The 14373-nt window shown below is 40.4% G+C and overlaps 1 protein-coding gene across 11 annotated transcripts in view; it reads right to left on the reverse strand.

Moving 5' to 3' along the window:
- Positions 1 to 14373, reverse strand: part of WDR33 (WD repeat domain 33) — a 123738-nt gene that overhangs the window by 9275 nt on the left and 100090 nt on the right. For 9 of the 11 annotated variants that reach the window (XM_019717942.2, XM_074334643.1, XM_074334686.1 and 6 more), the window contains 10 exons: positions 9459 to 9585; positions 8199 to 8353; positions 8023 to 8101; positions 7569 to 7679; positions 7112 to 7206; positions 6811 to 6897; positions 6455 to 6594; positions 5670 to 5822; positions 3960 to 5048; positions 2579 to 2687 (listed from right to left, as the gene is read on the reverse strand). In XM_019717942.2, coding sequence (XP_019573501.1) covers positions 2579 to 2687; positions 3960 to 5048; positions 5670 to 5822; positions 6455 to 6594; positions 6811 to 6897; positions 7112 to 7206; positions 7569 to 7679; positions 8023 to 8101; positions 8199 to 8353; positions 9459 to 9585 — 2145 coding nt within the window. The remainder of the gene's footprint in view (positions 1 to 2578; positions 2688 to 3959; positions 5049 to 5669; positions 5823 to 6454; positions 6595 to 6810; positions 6898 to 7111; positions 7207 to 7568; positions 7680 to 8022; positions 8102 to 8198; positions 8354 to 9458; positions 9586 to 14373) is intronic. The other 2 variants (XM_074334674.1, XM_074334683.1) reach the window with 1 other exon arrangement.

Consider the following 14373-nt stretch of genomic DNA (forward strand, 5'->3'; position numbering starts at 1 on the left):
CTGATGAATAAGGTGGATGAAGACACACCATAATGTTTTTGACAGAAATTGCCGTACCAGAAGCGATGTGTGACAGGGAGCATTGTCATGATGGAAGATGAAGACACTCACAAAAGAAGACTTCCAGAACTGCTTCAGAAAGTGGCAAGAACGATGGGATAAGTATGTTTGAAGCAAGGGGAGTATTAGGTTGGTGCAAAAGTAATTGCAGTTTAAAAGGTTTAAAAAAATTGCAAAAACCGCAATTACTTTTGCACCAACCTAATATTTTTTTGGGGGGTGGGCAATTAATGGCAATGTGTCTTTTACTGTAATACATTTTTAAATGTAAACATTCACTGTATTTTTTTTATCACACTTCATATATGCAAAGTACCAAATAAAAATCTCAAGAAGCCAATTAAATTTGTGATTGTTTACTCAGTTCACCTCCTAACTTTGAAGGGACCTGTTTTCCTGGCTACTGAACGATTGCAGCCATTATAAATTAATATCTATTTTCTGTCAACATGCAATTTAAACATTTCTGAAAAGCAGATAGTGAAAGGACACTCTTGTCTGTAAAACAACCAAGTTTTAAAATGAAATTCCTCTACTAGCCCAGCTCATGCCTCTTATTCTTTTCCCTGGCAACAAAGATGGACTTTGTGTCCTTGTGTCACAGTTGGCCACAATTTTCACCCTTCCAACGTCCTTCCTTTTGCATTTCTGTGCATTTCTCCTGGCCATGTCAATCCTTCCTCACTATTCAAACGTGTATTAAAAAACATGGAAATCTCAGCAAAAAAACACCATGAGAAGGACGCTCTCATCTTTCCTCCATTAAACCAGTCATATCCATGTTGAGAAAAGCACCTTCTGAGTTGCCTTTTTGTTCAATCAGTTTGCAAATATCCTAAGTCTGTTTCCTTCTGATGGATAGGTCCCCTCACTTCTCAGTGTGTTCCTGCAGCTAGTGGCTTCTCTCTGACATTATGTTGCTTAAACTTGGTGTGACCTCAGACGCAGCAGACCTCTGATCTGAGGAAGCTGAACATATTCCACTTTGAGTTACCTATTACCTCTATCTGCTTAAAAGTACCCTACTCCTCTAAGGAAAGAAATCACTGCTACAAATTAGAAGGCATATGGCCACCAATGATGTGGGGTGGCCACTGGTTAATCCAGTCGTGGATGACAGGACCCCTTTCTCGGCTCTCCCTTCTCCCTATGGTCCATGGGAGGAGAAAGAAAGGAGGGAAAAAAGAGAAAGAGATAGGCGGAGAAAAGGGGGAAGAAGGGGGGAGGGAGGGAAGGAGAGAAGGAGAGAAGGAGAGAGGGAGAGAGAGACAGAGAGAGAGAGGGAGACAGAGACAGAGAGAGAAACAAGGAGGCAAGGGAAATAGGTGGAAGCAGAGACGGGGTAGGGGAGAGGAAGAGGCAGGCCCTCAGTTGGTTGATGGCTGTACCTTGTGGGTAATTTTCTTAGGATCCCCAAACTCCAAAGATTGGTTCTTGATGTTTGCTTTCTCTTTTTCCCTGTTGGCCACTTCTATAGGATGGGACTAAAACAGACACATCCTCCTAATTCCTTTATCTCCTCCTTTCCCCCCTCAATAACTCACATAAATTCAAGACTAAGCTTTAAAGTCTCAAAGCCCAAGGGCTGTAAATGCTGACGTGGACTTTTCTTAACCTGAGAAACAGGGTTTGTGGGCTTAGGCAATTGAACAATAAAAGCAGTGAAGTTCTCTGCAATGCCGTCTCCACAGAGCTCATGCTGTCTGGTTTGTGTGCTCCCACTGGATGTAACAGCTCCATCTCCTAACTTCCCTCCATGTACACAGCCTCAGCCCATCCTCTAGCCCTCCATCCAGCAGGCTGGGCCCACCTTACTCCTGCTCCAACTCTTCATCCGGGTGTGAGAGAATAACCCTTCTGGGAACAGGGAACTCCGGCTGCTGCCTGCGCTCTTTCAACTCTTGGAATTAACTCTTAATTTTCAAATAGCCTCAAATCTAAATACTGATGCTTGTCACTTCTGCATTCCATAGCAACAACCTGAGGCACAATACATCAGTGGTCACTTTCTCCTTTTCAAATGGTACAGAACAACGTAACCAGCTAAACAATCAGTGCATGACACACTTGGGGGGGGGGGGGGGAAGGAGATGATTTTAAAAACATTGTTAAAATCCCTGAATTCTTTATCCCCTCAGAAAACTGAAAGTGAAACAGCTCAGCTGTCCGGGTGTTGTTAGGCCTTTGCACGGGGTGAGCACAGGTGGCACCCCCATTCCCAACAAACAGACAGGCCACCTGTGGCCCAGGCCTGTTGGAGTGGCCATCCGTCCGGTGGCCGCACTGCCAGCTTCTGGTAACAAGGAGCTCATTTCCTGCAGGCAGCACTTACGGCTAACTAAAGCAAACATGTGAATGAAAACAACACAAGACAAAGCTATTACCTGAAATGAATGTGCTCTTATTTTTCCTAAAGGTTCAAATGAACATTCTATCAATTCCTTACCAATAAAACTCTTTATTGTAAGATTTACCCAATGGTAGTAAAAGTCTCGTCTGCAGCCGAGCAGGTATTTACCTTTGTTAGGACCAGGTCCTTGTCCAGGATTAAGAGGGGGGATGCGACCTTGTGCTCCCTGCTGCCCTAGGCCTGGTATCAGGGGTGGGGGGCCTGCGTTCTGTCCTTCCTGAAAAGATGTTTTTAAAGCAGGGATGTGAAATCATAGGCTTGTACTTCATGAATAGCAATTTTATTATAATGTGACAAGATAAAAACACTTGGTTGCCCCAAAGCCTCCAGCTGTAAATATGTAGCTAGTGACATTATAGCAAAACTGTCCTTCAATTTGGGGAAAGGAGATACTTCTCTTATCGTAAAAGGAAATACTTATATTTTAAACCTGCTGATAGGTTTTATTTAAAGCTAGATCTTTACTTGTAATGCCAAGCAAGAACCTCAATGGAAAGTCAGAAATCGTAACATACTAGTAACAACACTCTACACAGAAGAAGGAATTCTGGCAAAAGAACAGGCCTGGCTGTCCGCCAGACAGGACAGGCAGACTGCTTTCGCATCCATGGCTCTTTTCCAGGCACAGGAAAATCACCCAACCTCCAAGAGGTCAGGACTAGGGGGCCGTAGGGGGCGGGGGAGAAAGGTGTCGGGGGTCTGCACTGCTTTCCTCCTCACTTCCCTCTCCCCTCTACCTTCCAATCTGCCCCTTCCTCGGCACCCTACTCTGTCACCTGTGATCATGTTGGATGCATCAGGCTCTCACAGCTTCTGTCTGATACGAACCTGCTCCTCTTATCCTCTCAATCTCCTTGCTCTGGAACCCCAGCTTGTCCCTAGTCTTCATATTCTGTATTTATATCTAACCATGTCTAAATTCTGATTCCCCACACTGTCCAGGAAACTTGGATCAGGTCTCCTGACAAATAAATAAACAAACGTGTGTGTGTGTGTGTGTAGATATATGCAGCTAATCATCCCTTCATATAAAAATGCAGTTTGCACATTCTAAACTAATGACATGGGAGAGCAGCCTTGATAGGACGTGGAGCACCACAGTTACAAACAGCCATCGTGATCTCAATGCTAGTAATTTCTATACTCATGCTTCCTGTCCCTTTAACCCACAGACAGCTCCTACCAATATCTTTCATGCTGCTAATTTAACACCTGAAAGCAATTCCAATAAAGTAAACCAATTAAAACAATTGGTTTAATAACTAAACAATTGATTTAAAAACATAGTTTGAGATTCATATTGTGATATATTTAATAGTCCACTTCATTATTATTACTCCTTCAGCTGTGATGCTATTCTCAAGCCACTATGACCACCTGTGAGACACTTGTACCAGCAGTGACTGGCTTCACAGCACTTGAAGTGCCGCCTCAGTGCAGAGTGTATTTTCCCCATATGTAATGCCTTCAAGTTGGAAATAAGTAATACCTGATTGAAGGGGGCCCGGGGCCCATCACCTAGCAGAGCTGTTTTCTGCTGCTGGAACGGTATTGGCCCTTGAGATGGATGTGGCCCTCTTGCCGGGTTCTGCTGTCCCTGAGGTCCAGGGGGTCCTGGCATGCCACCCTGGGGTGGAGGTCCCAAAGAGCCCTGAGGCAGCCCTTGCTGACCTTGTGAGCCTGCAGGCCCTCGCAATTCCTGGGGAGGGCCCAGCAGTGATCCTTGGGGTGGAGGCCCCTGCATGCCTCGCATCTCCTGAGGACCCCTCATTTCCTGAGGGCCGTGTCCCAGCAGTCCACTTGGAGGGTGAGGGCCTCTCATCTCTTGAGGTGGGTGGCCCATCATCATCCCTTGGGGAGCAGGCCCCTGATTCTCTCGAGGGCCTGGAGGACCCTGCATTCCTCTTGGATTCAGTCCCATCAGAGGTCCCTGAGACACAGGACCTTGGATCCCTTGAGACCCTGGCCCACCTTGTATCCCATGAGGATGAGGAGGTCCTTGCATTCCTCTGGGACCAGGTGGTCCCTGCATACCTTGAGTACCAGGAGGCCCCTGAGGTCCCATGTGACCCTGGGGACCAGGTGGGCCTTGGGGGCCTATGTGGCCTTGTGGCCCAGGTGGACCCTGAGGACCCATATGACCTTGAGGACCAGAATTACCCTGTGGTCCAGGTGGCCCCTGAGGTCCCAAAGGGCCATGAGGCCCAGGATGCCTTTGCATGCCTTGGGGCCCGTGCATATCCTGGGGCCTCGGCAACCCCTGGGGTGGGCCTTGGGGCCCTTGTGGTCCCATGAATCCTTGTGGCCCCCCACCTCCCTGGTGCAGTGGAGGACCTTGTGGTCCCATTTGTCCCTGGGGTCCAGGCGGTCTAAACTGTCCCTGTGGACCTGGAGGCCCCATCTGAGCCATGTTCATTGGCATCTGCTGAGATGGATGGGGCTGTTGAAAACCTTGTGGGATCTGAGACATTGGACTTTGTCCTGGAAAGGGCTGGGGTCCGAGGAGAGGGGTGCCAGATGAAGGAGGAGGCTGAATTTGCTCAGCCTGTTTCTGTGCAAGTCTTTCAATTTTAAGTTGCTGGAAAGAAAAAAAGAAAGAAAAAGCATACTGAAAAATTAGCCAGAGCTGTAGAGGATGGCAATATACTGCCGTCACTTATTTCATTGGGGGAGCCTCAAAACAAACTGAGGCATCAACCCCTTAATGCCCCAACAGTAACTAGAGTCCATATAACATTCAGGTATTCTGAGGGTACTCAAGCTTCAACATTCACTCCAGACTGCCTCTTTTTAGGTGCTAGGAAACAGCAGTCAGGTTTATTTATATCCATCTTGATCAGGGAAAGCCCAATAATTTACTGGTGTTTTATCATCCTTGCTAGCTGTCAAAGATAGGAAAAATAACAAACCCCCTACTCTAGAACTGAAGGATAAGAGTTTTTATCTGTGGAACAATAAGTTAATCCAAATTTAAATAATGTTGGCTTTATCTTTTCTTTTAAAAATGTATGTTTAACTTAGGTCCACTCACTGCTTGACTGATCTGGTTAGAAACTAGCTTCCTAATGTAGTAATACGAAATGCTGGTGCTCCTCAGACCCGCCTGAGTCCCATCCCCTCTCCTCCAAGCCTATCAGTAAAAAATGCTATCACTACTTTCTTAGATCAGCTGGAACCCCCTGAAGAGCTTCACAAATACCTCCAGAAGCTGTGGGTTAGTGTACTGTAATGTGGCCATTTCTTGCTCAATTTCTGCTTGTGTTTTTTTCTTCTCTTCCAATTTAATGTCCTCTTTTCTATCATTCAGTACCTCGTTTGGGGCAGGAATTGGAACCTTATTTTGCATCCAAGCCTTGGGGAAGAAGAGAATATTAAAATATACCCTAAGTGTGTAAATTATAATGACAGAATGAGAAAATCATTCTATAATATCATTGGCTCATTCCAACTTGCCAAATACAAGTTGGCTCACCTGGTATATTATCTTTATTTCTAATGCTCATTCTTAGTGACACAGGAATGGAATTAGGCAAGCACATTATGGGATAGAAATTATTAAACTGATAAAAGCAGTAAGATTTTGCATGTTACTAAGAATGTGAAGCTTGCCTGCCTCTTCAAAAGGGCACACATACTTCATGTTGAAGGGACAGATAACACAGAAGACAGAAAGTGTAGAAAAGACACTCTCTCTGTCCATGCCTTTTTTCATCTTCCTCTGATAATGTGGATGACAGTAAGGAGGTGAGAACAAAAGAAGATCTAGAAAAGATTCATGACAAACTCAGCACTGACTGCAAAGCAACAGATGGGAACTATGTCTAAGAACGTCTGAAATATGTGAAGAATGTTCCAGAAGAGTTGATTGGACAGAAATACTTCAAGAGATGAGAGAATCCGAGAAATGCATCTCTGAACTTCCATTAGTCTCACCAAGCAGACTCTCGCAGTGCACAATGAGCTGGGGCCACCTTAGTTACTCACCTGTTGGAACTGAGCAGGAATGGGTTTTGCATAAGGAACTTTCTTCTGAGGCACTTTTTTCTGATCCTTTTGCATCACTTCCTCCATCCCCCAATCTAAACCTGGAATTGTCATTTCAATTTCATTTGATTCATCTTTCCCTGTAATCATAAAGATAAGTAGTTAGCAAGGAAATGAAAGAAAGTGGCTACTTCACCAATGAACACATTTTAGAAGAACAAATTGTAAATGTTATGCAGCTTACATCACTCATATCAACATTTCTCAACATAAATCATTTTGGCGTTTTCAAAATAATTTAATATCATGAAACGAAACGGATCTACAAAAATAAAATTTATAGGTACAACTCTTACCCATCTGCTCTTGTTCCATGGCTAATTTGAGTTGTTCTGGGATTCCCATCCCTGGAATTACTGCCAGGCTATTAGGTTCAAGGTCATCTATAAATAGGAATACATCCATTGTCAATAGAAATTTTATAAATGTAGTGGCTCAATACAACTAACACCTTTATAAAAATGAAACCTATTGCTGGTGATTTACAAATTAATAAACTATAAAACTAAAATTCATTTTTGTAAAATCTTTTCAATACTAACACTTTTATAACAGAATATCAGGTTTCCAAGAAGGATAAATGTGCAAGAGGCTCACCATATTCTACTCCATCTTCAGACATTCCTGGTAATAGGTTTAAATTATATCGATCTCGCATTTTATCACCTGGTCGGTTTCGGGTCCAGAATTTGCTGTCAACATAAAAGTAATTGAATGGGGAAGGGCGGGAAAATGGTTTCAGTGTATTTCTGGGACATAACAGTACTAAGCAGTCCCCTGGTAAACACAGCAGTTTTACAATGCTTTTCCTCTAAAAATTTAAAATTTAGAAAGATTTTTTAAAATCCGAAAGCAAAACAGAATTTGAACAACAAAGTCATATCCAATACCCAATCTCCTTCTTGTGATATATGTATTTATAAACCACTATAAAAATGTTCCTAAGAATAAGATAGACTACACATGAATACATTGATCTACCAATAAAAATATGTATTTATTTCCCTCTGCCCTATGAACACAGTCATTCCTCATTACTTTCTATAACGCTTACCTGGTGTGGTCGTTGGAGCCGGAGCAGAGAATATGCCCAAGAGGGTGCCAAGCCAGACTCCAGATCATCCCTTCGTGGGCCATCTCCATCCCACCCACCTCTTTTTCTACCCTGTAACAGCACCACAGAAACAAGTCTTTCTCACAAAAGTTACCAAAAAAAGAGAGAGAGAGAGAGAGAGAGAGAGACATTTTTTTCTAGTGTAACACAAAGCTACCAAAGCCTGTTACTTTGAATCTGGTCAATTCCATATGTTGCATGAGTATTGATTTGTCATCAGTAATATATTCTTTTAGCCAAAGAGCACTTCAGAGAGGAAAATGCTTCAAGAATGTAAGAAGTCTCTGATATAGGACATATGAACACTCAGAAAAAATACAAACATTACCATGTTTTACACTTTCAGGTGCTCTCTTCATAAAATATACTTCTTTATATAATAAGTGTTACATACCCAACATGCCAGAATAACAAAGAGCCATCGGACCCTCCACTGGCAAAAAGTCCTTCGTGAACAGGATGCCAGGCCACAGCTGTAAAACAAAAACATGGGGAAAGACAAAATTATTAGGACTTCAGAAAACTAGCAGGCAGTAGTCAAAATGAGAAGTCTATCTGACTGCCACTGACCTGTGGCTTCTTTCTTATGACCTCGGAAGACTTGAAGCTCTTCTTTCAGGTTTCGGATGTCAAAAAGTTTACAGAGATGGTCACGTGATGCTGTAAGTAGCCAATTGCCATTGAGATTTAATTTCACTTCCATCACTGTGTTTTTATGGGCATGACTAGAAATAAAGTACCAAGAAAATCATCTTTCAGAATTCAAAACAAGTCTAAATTGATAGAGCAGCCATTTTTGTTGAAAGGCACATGGGTCAAGATGGTAAGAGGGTTAGCCTAGAAGTAATAAAGCATGAAGTAGTAATATTACAGGACCACAGTTAAAAGTGCATTTGAAAGAAACAGGTCAATGACAGAAACAATGTCTGTTACCTAAGCATTGCTTTCTTTAACCAATTAAAAAGTAGAGCTTCAACTGGAGAGAAAAGTTTATCTATGAAGCACAGGAAGCACTTGAATACATAAATTACTATTCAATAAAGCTCATTAAACTTTAAAAATTCAATGGAGCTCCTCTCATTAAGACAAAGCATAAAAAAGGACACAGGGTAGTTTGAGGGTTTATGTGAACTTGAGACAGTGATGAGGCCTGCACAATGCATGTCTCTCAGGAACACCATTCCTGAGGCGTTCGAGTTGGCCACAGCCATTGGAGGTGCGCAGCACAGCAGCCTTGCTCCAACCAGCTCATTCTGTGTATAGCTCACTTCCCAATCAGAAGGACTGGGGTATAGCTGTTTGGTCAAAAAAACATTAACAACATATTCGTATCACTGTGAATGTTTACAGATAATTCAAACAGAAAATTTTATAATGTAGCTGAATCATAAGTAAGCACCTCAGACCAAAAAAAAGGCGGGGGAGACTGATTTAAATATGGAGGGAAAGCATCTCTATAGATGTAGTGAGATGGAGAAAGCTGGGCTATACGTCTAGTAAGTGGCAAACACATCGACTCCATACAGTGCCGAAAGGTGTTATGGTGAGAATAGTAATAACTACCTCCTCACCCTCCTCCCCACCGCCCACCCCTGTGATACCCAAATTAAACTTAGACATACGTGGCAGAACAAAAATCAAGCCTTACTTCATTGCAAATTCAGAGACAGATCATATTTAATTAATAAGAAGGCTTATAGATACAAGTCCATCTGTTGTCTACACTGCTTTTTCAGGAATACATGAAAGGAGAGAAAGCTAAATGTTAAAGAAAACAGGCAGGTTTGTTCCCCTTTGTTTAGGGACCAAGGCGGGGTTCCTATCACTTACAGTGTTGCAAGACTCTGCCCAGTCTTGGGATCCCAGAACTTGATTGGCTGTTGACTATCTTTACTTCCTGAAACAACTAACCCTTTTGTTGGATGCCAGTCTACACATTTCACATCAGCACCATGCCCTGTCGGAAACAAGTTAAGATAAAAACCTAATCAGTCATGTATAGTTAAAGCAGACTCCATTCTCATTTAAACCAAAGCAGAGAAACCTGTCAAATGCTTTGGATCCTAGTGCTCAACATCTCAAACTTTTACAAGACTCTGGGCTTCGCTTTCGAGGCCCAGACGCGCAGGAACCATTCCTCTTCTGGAACCAAGCTCATCTCGCCCACTTGCTGGCAGTCGAGTTAAGGCTTACTGGAGCTGTGCCTCTCAAGCCGCCATATATAAAGCTTCCTAAACTTTTCATGCTGTTCATGTATCATACTGATTATTAGTCATGATTCTTGTCATTCACTTTAGTAGTCCTTAAGATCAGAAGTCCTAAATTGAGGTTCAGACACTACCACTTTCTAGATGTGATGACAGGAAGAGTATTCCATCTTTCTGATCCTATTTACTCAAAAGCAGAATGACAAAAATAATCCCTGCTTTGTTCACCCATGTCAGATGGGATGAAAGCAGAAGACACCCTACTGAGTAATTATTGTATGTTAGGTGAAGTATTGAGCACTTGTAAGCATCACCTCTTGAAATCTTGACAAAATCCTAAGGAAAGTATTATTATCACCATTTTACAAGTGAAGAGACAGGAAGGCTGGAGGGTTTAGATAACATGTTGCACATTCCTAAGCTAGTCACCCAGAACAGTGGCTGGGATCTGAGCCTGGTCTACAGGATTCCAGAGTTCTTTGAACCCTGTGCTAGAGCAGGAGGTCACATCACAAATGTAATAGATTAACTGTTACTAAAAATCACAAAAGTGAAAATCAGAACCTATAGAACTGAAAGAAATGTTTGAAAAAATGGGGTGCTGTACAAAAAGAGCCCCAGGAATATTTCATACAGAAAAATGCACTAAGAAGTAAGGTGAAGAGTGAGGTAAAGAGCCTATGAAACAGCTCCTTCTCTAACCTGCATCAAATCCAGCTTCTGTGAAGTTTGAGGTGGGAAGGAGGAAGGATATTAGAAGAACAGAAAAATAGGGAAGGAGAGAAGGAGGAAGAGGTAGCTCTGGAGGCGTTGGAAAGTGAATTTGCACCAATTCGGAAGGGAGTGATTCGCATGCCACCTGGGCATGGACTGACTTATCTAAGTATCCTGTGCTGGCAGGCACGCAGGGAGACATCAACTATCTGGGGAACAGTTTGGCAATGTGTACGAAAAGCATGAAAAACAGGTGGACAATTGGCTCAGTTGGTTAGAGAGCGGTGCTCATAACACGAAGATCACCGGTTTGATTCCCACATGGGCCAGTGACCCTCTACAACTAGATTAAAAACAAAAACAAAAAACGATTTGACTTGGAGCTGAGCTGCACCCACCACAACTAGACTGAAAAAAAAAACGACTTAACTTGGAGCTGATGGGTCCTGGAAAAACACACAGTTCCCCAAAAAAAAATTAAAAACAAAAAAAGTGTGAAATTATAGCTCCTCTAAGCCTATGTCTCAGAATTTACCACAGGAAAATAATGGATGTCCAAAAAGATTTGTCTACCAGGATGTTTACTGATACAGTTTATTTTTAAATGCCCTTGAATAGGAAACAAATGTATTACAAAATAAATTTTGGTATAATGTATGTGCCTTATTAGATGTGAACGGTTAGTCTAAGAGTCACACCTATCCTATACTGCCTTATCAGATGTGAAAGGTTAGTCTACATAAGTGTTACAGGAGGAAAAGAAAACAAAAATATATACCCTCCTATTGCTTCTGTAATGCATAAAGACTCACTGAAGGATGGTACATAGCAGACAGGGAACTGCGATAGGAGCGGGCCTATTCAAGCCTTTACATTATTTTATTTTTGAACTATGTGCATGTATTATCTACTTCAAAAAAAACAAAGTTATCTAAAAAAATTTGTGCAAAAAGTATGTTCAGCATGCTAATACTTGTAGCTGAGACATACACTGACACAGAGCACACATATTTGCTCAAAAATACATAAAATATGTCTTAAAAAATACACAAGAATTTGATGATATTAATAGCCTACAAAAAGGGAAATTGGGTAGTGAGAGGACATGGGTAAGGAGTTTTCACTGTACATTGTTTGGTCATTTTAAAATATTTAAACATGTGAATAACCTATTGAGAAAAAAATTTACTAAGTAACAGTGGATTACCTCTAGCAAGTGGGTATGAAATCTTTGTAAGTAGCATATAATATTTTTGTAATTTTATTAAGAAATAAAAAAGAGGCTGGATGGACCTAGAGGGTATTAAGAGAAATAAGACAGAGAAAGATAAATACTGTACGATTTCACGTATATATAGAATTTAAAAAACAAACAAACAAAACAGAATAAAACTCATAGATACAGAGAACAAACTGATGGTCACCAGATAGAAGGGCGGTGAGGGGATGAGCAAAAAAGGTGAAGGGGATTAACAAGTATAAACTGCCAGCTATAAAAATAGTCATGAGGATGTAATGTTCAGCACAGGGAATAGAGTTAATATCATAATAACTGCATGGTACCAGATGTGTACTAAGCTTACTGGTGTGATCACTTCGCAAGGTATACAAATGCCTAATCACTATGTTGCACACATGAAATTCATTTAATGTATGTCAACTACAATTAAAAATAAATTTAAAAAAAATGAAAAAGAGGAAAAATAAAGATTAAGCTGGCATGGAAGTTGATAAACAACTACTTCCTTCTTCAGAGAAAAAGTTACTGAATTCCCAAAGATGTAACAAAAACTATTTGAAACAATAAAATTCTACCCTCTCATGTCAATGTGGATATATTTAGATCCAGAAGAATCACACTAGAAATTATTTTCCTAAGAAAATAATTTTAAAGATTTTTAAAAGTTTTATATTTAAAAGATGGTATTTGAAGTCTTGTTCATAATTGTAAAAAAGTATAAACAAATTTTAGAAGTGGAATGTAAAATGAACAATACCATACCCCAAAAATAGAACAAACATGTCACTTTTAAGATGAAGATCCTGGGAACAACAAAACAACTCAGGAAATTAACTGAACTTTTAAAAGGCAAACAAAATAATACATGCACAAACTATGCATATGGTATGAGAATGATTAAAATGTACAGGTATAACTACAAAAATGTAGATACAAATAAGCAGGAAATGAAAATTACATTGGGATAGCGGAAACAAAGGTAAAGTTCTGCTATTCACCATTCCTCTGTTATGTTGTGGTTTTAACCATTAACAACATGGGTTAGATTTTTTTGCATATGAACGTTTTCACGTTTTTTAAAAGAGGAAAAAACACCACTGAATGCATGTTACTTTGCTAGGTAACATTCTCTTGATCAAATTGGAAAAATTAAATTTGGCGACAACCAATGTTACTAACAGAGTAATAGGCATTCTCACCCATAATTGGTTGGAAAATAAATTAGTGCATCCTTTTGGGGAGGCCATTTAGCCACATCCACCAAAATGTTAAATATTCATAGTCTTTCGTTCTGTAATTCCTCTACTAGGAATTTACCCTCTGTCTGTAACTGTAAAAACACACCAAGATTTATGCACAAAGATAGTTACTACTCCTTGTTTGAATTGCAAGACTGGAAACAACCTAATGATGAATCAATGGGGGGTGATTTAGAAAAATTAAGGTAAATCCATATAGTTGAATTCAGTACAGCTGTTAAAACTGAGGCAGAAAGAGGGAGCTTTTGGGGGTGATGGAAATCTTGATTATCGTGCTGGCTACAAAAACAGAGAAAAGGGACTTTTTAGAGAGACTGAAATTATATCTTGATGATGGTGTATATGCCAGGGGTACCAAAAAAATGTACACAAGTGGACACTTTGGTCAACGTTGCTCAAGCAGTAGTTCGCCGTCATCAGAAGTATCTGGACGCTGATGGTAACCACTTTGAGCACCTCTTGTAATTGCAGAAGTCAAACGTGACTTGTATTCATCTTTTGTTATCGGTATATATTGAGTATTACAATTTTAATAGTTTTTTCCTTTCTTAAAATGTGTATACATTTTTTGGCACCCTCTGTATTTGTCAAAACTCATAGAAGTGTATACCTAAAAAGGATGAATGCAACCATATGTAAATTATACCTCAATGACTCATTTTTAAAAGTTATAAGCAAAAAAGCAAAGTGAAATTTAGTCCCATTTGTTAAAGAAAATTTAAGCTGAGTTTTTAGGGTGAAGAAAATGGTATGGGAATAAGAAGACATTTATTTTTCTGTACTACTTGAAGTTTTTGAGATGTGCTTTTATTTTACTTGATGGAAAACTTTGACTTCCCTCTATTCAAAACTCATGAGAATGACTGATACCAATTAGTGCCTTTGTTTGCCAATACAGAAGCAACCAGTGTATGTGGTGCCAAAAAAATGTGCTTCAGAGCCTCAGTGGGATGTTATTTTTATCATTGACAGTTCCTGGCTCAATATGGCTAAATTAAGTTCCAAGGATTATTACGGGTTTTGCTCCCTGGCATGCCACATATAAACAATATATATAAATTATCTCATAGAAAAATGATTAAGTCCCTAACACACGGTTTATATGAATTGCAACCTAAAAATGCCTCTACACTAATTTTTATCATTTCAAAGGTCCAGAATTTCAGGATAAAAGTTCTTTGTGATGTCCACACATGGAAATTTCACGAATGTAGTATTTGCAATGCTGAAGCAATTAACATAGATTTAACGAAAAATTCATTCAAGTGACAATTGTTCTTACCTATCATGACCTAGATATTTTAGAACTAAAATCATCTTGTTAA

Source organism: Rhinolophus sinicus, linkage group LG01 (assembly GCF_036562045.2).
Source record: "Rhinolophus sinicus isolate RSC01 linkage group LG01, ASM3656204v1, whole genome shotgun sequence".
NCBI classification, from domain to species: Eukaryota; Metazoa; Chordata; class Mammalia; order Chiroptera; family Rhinolophidae; genus Rhinolophus; species Rhinolophus sinicus.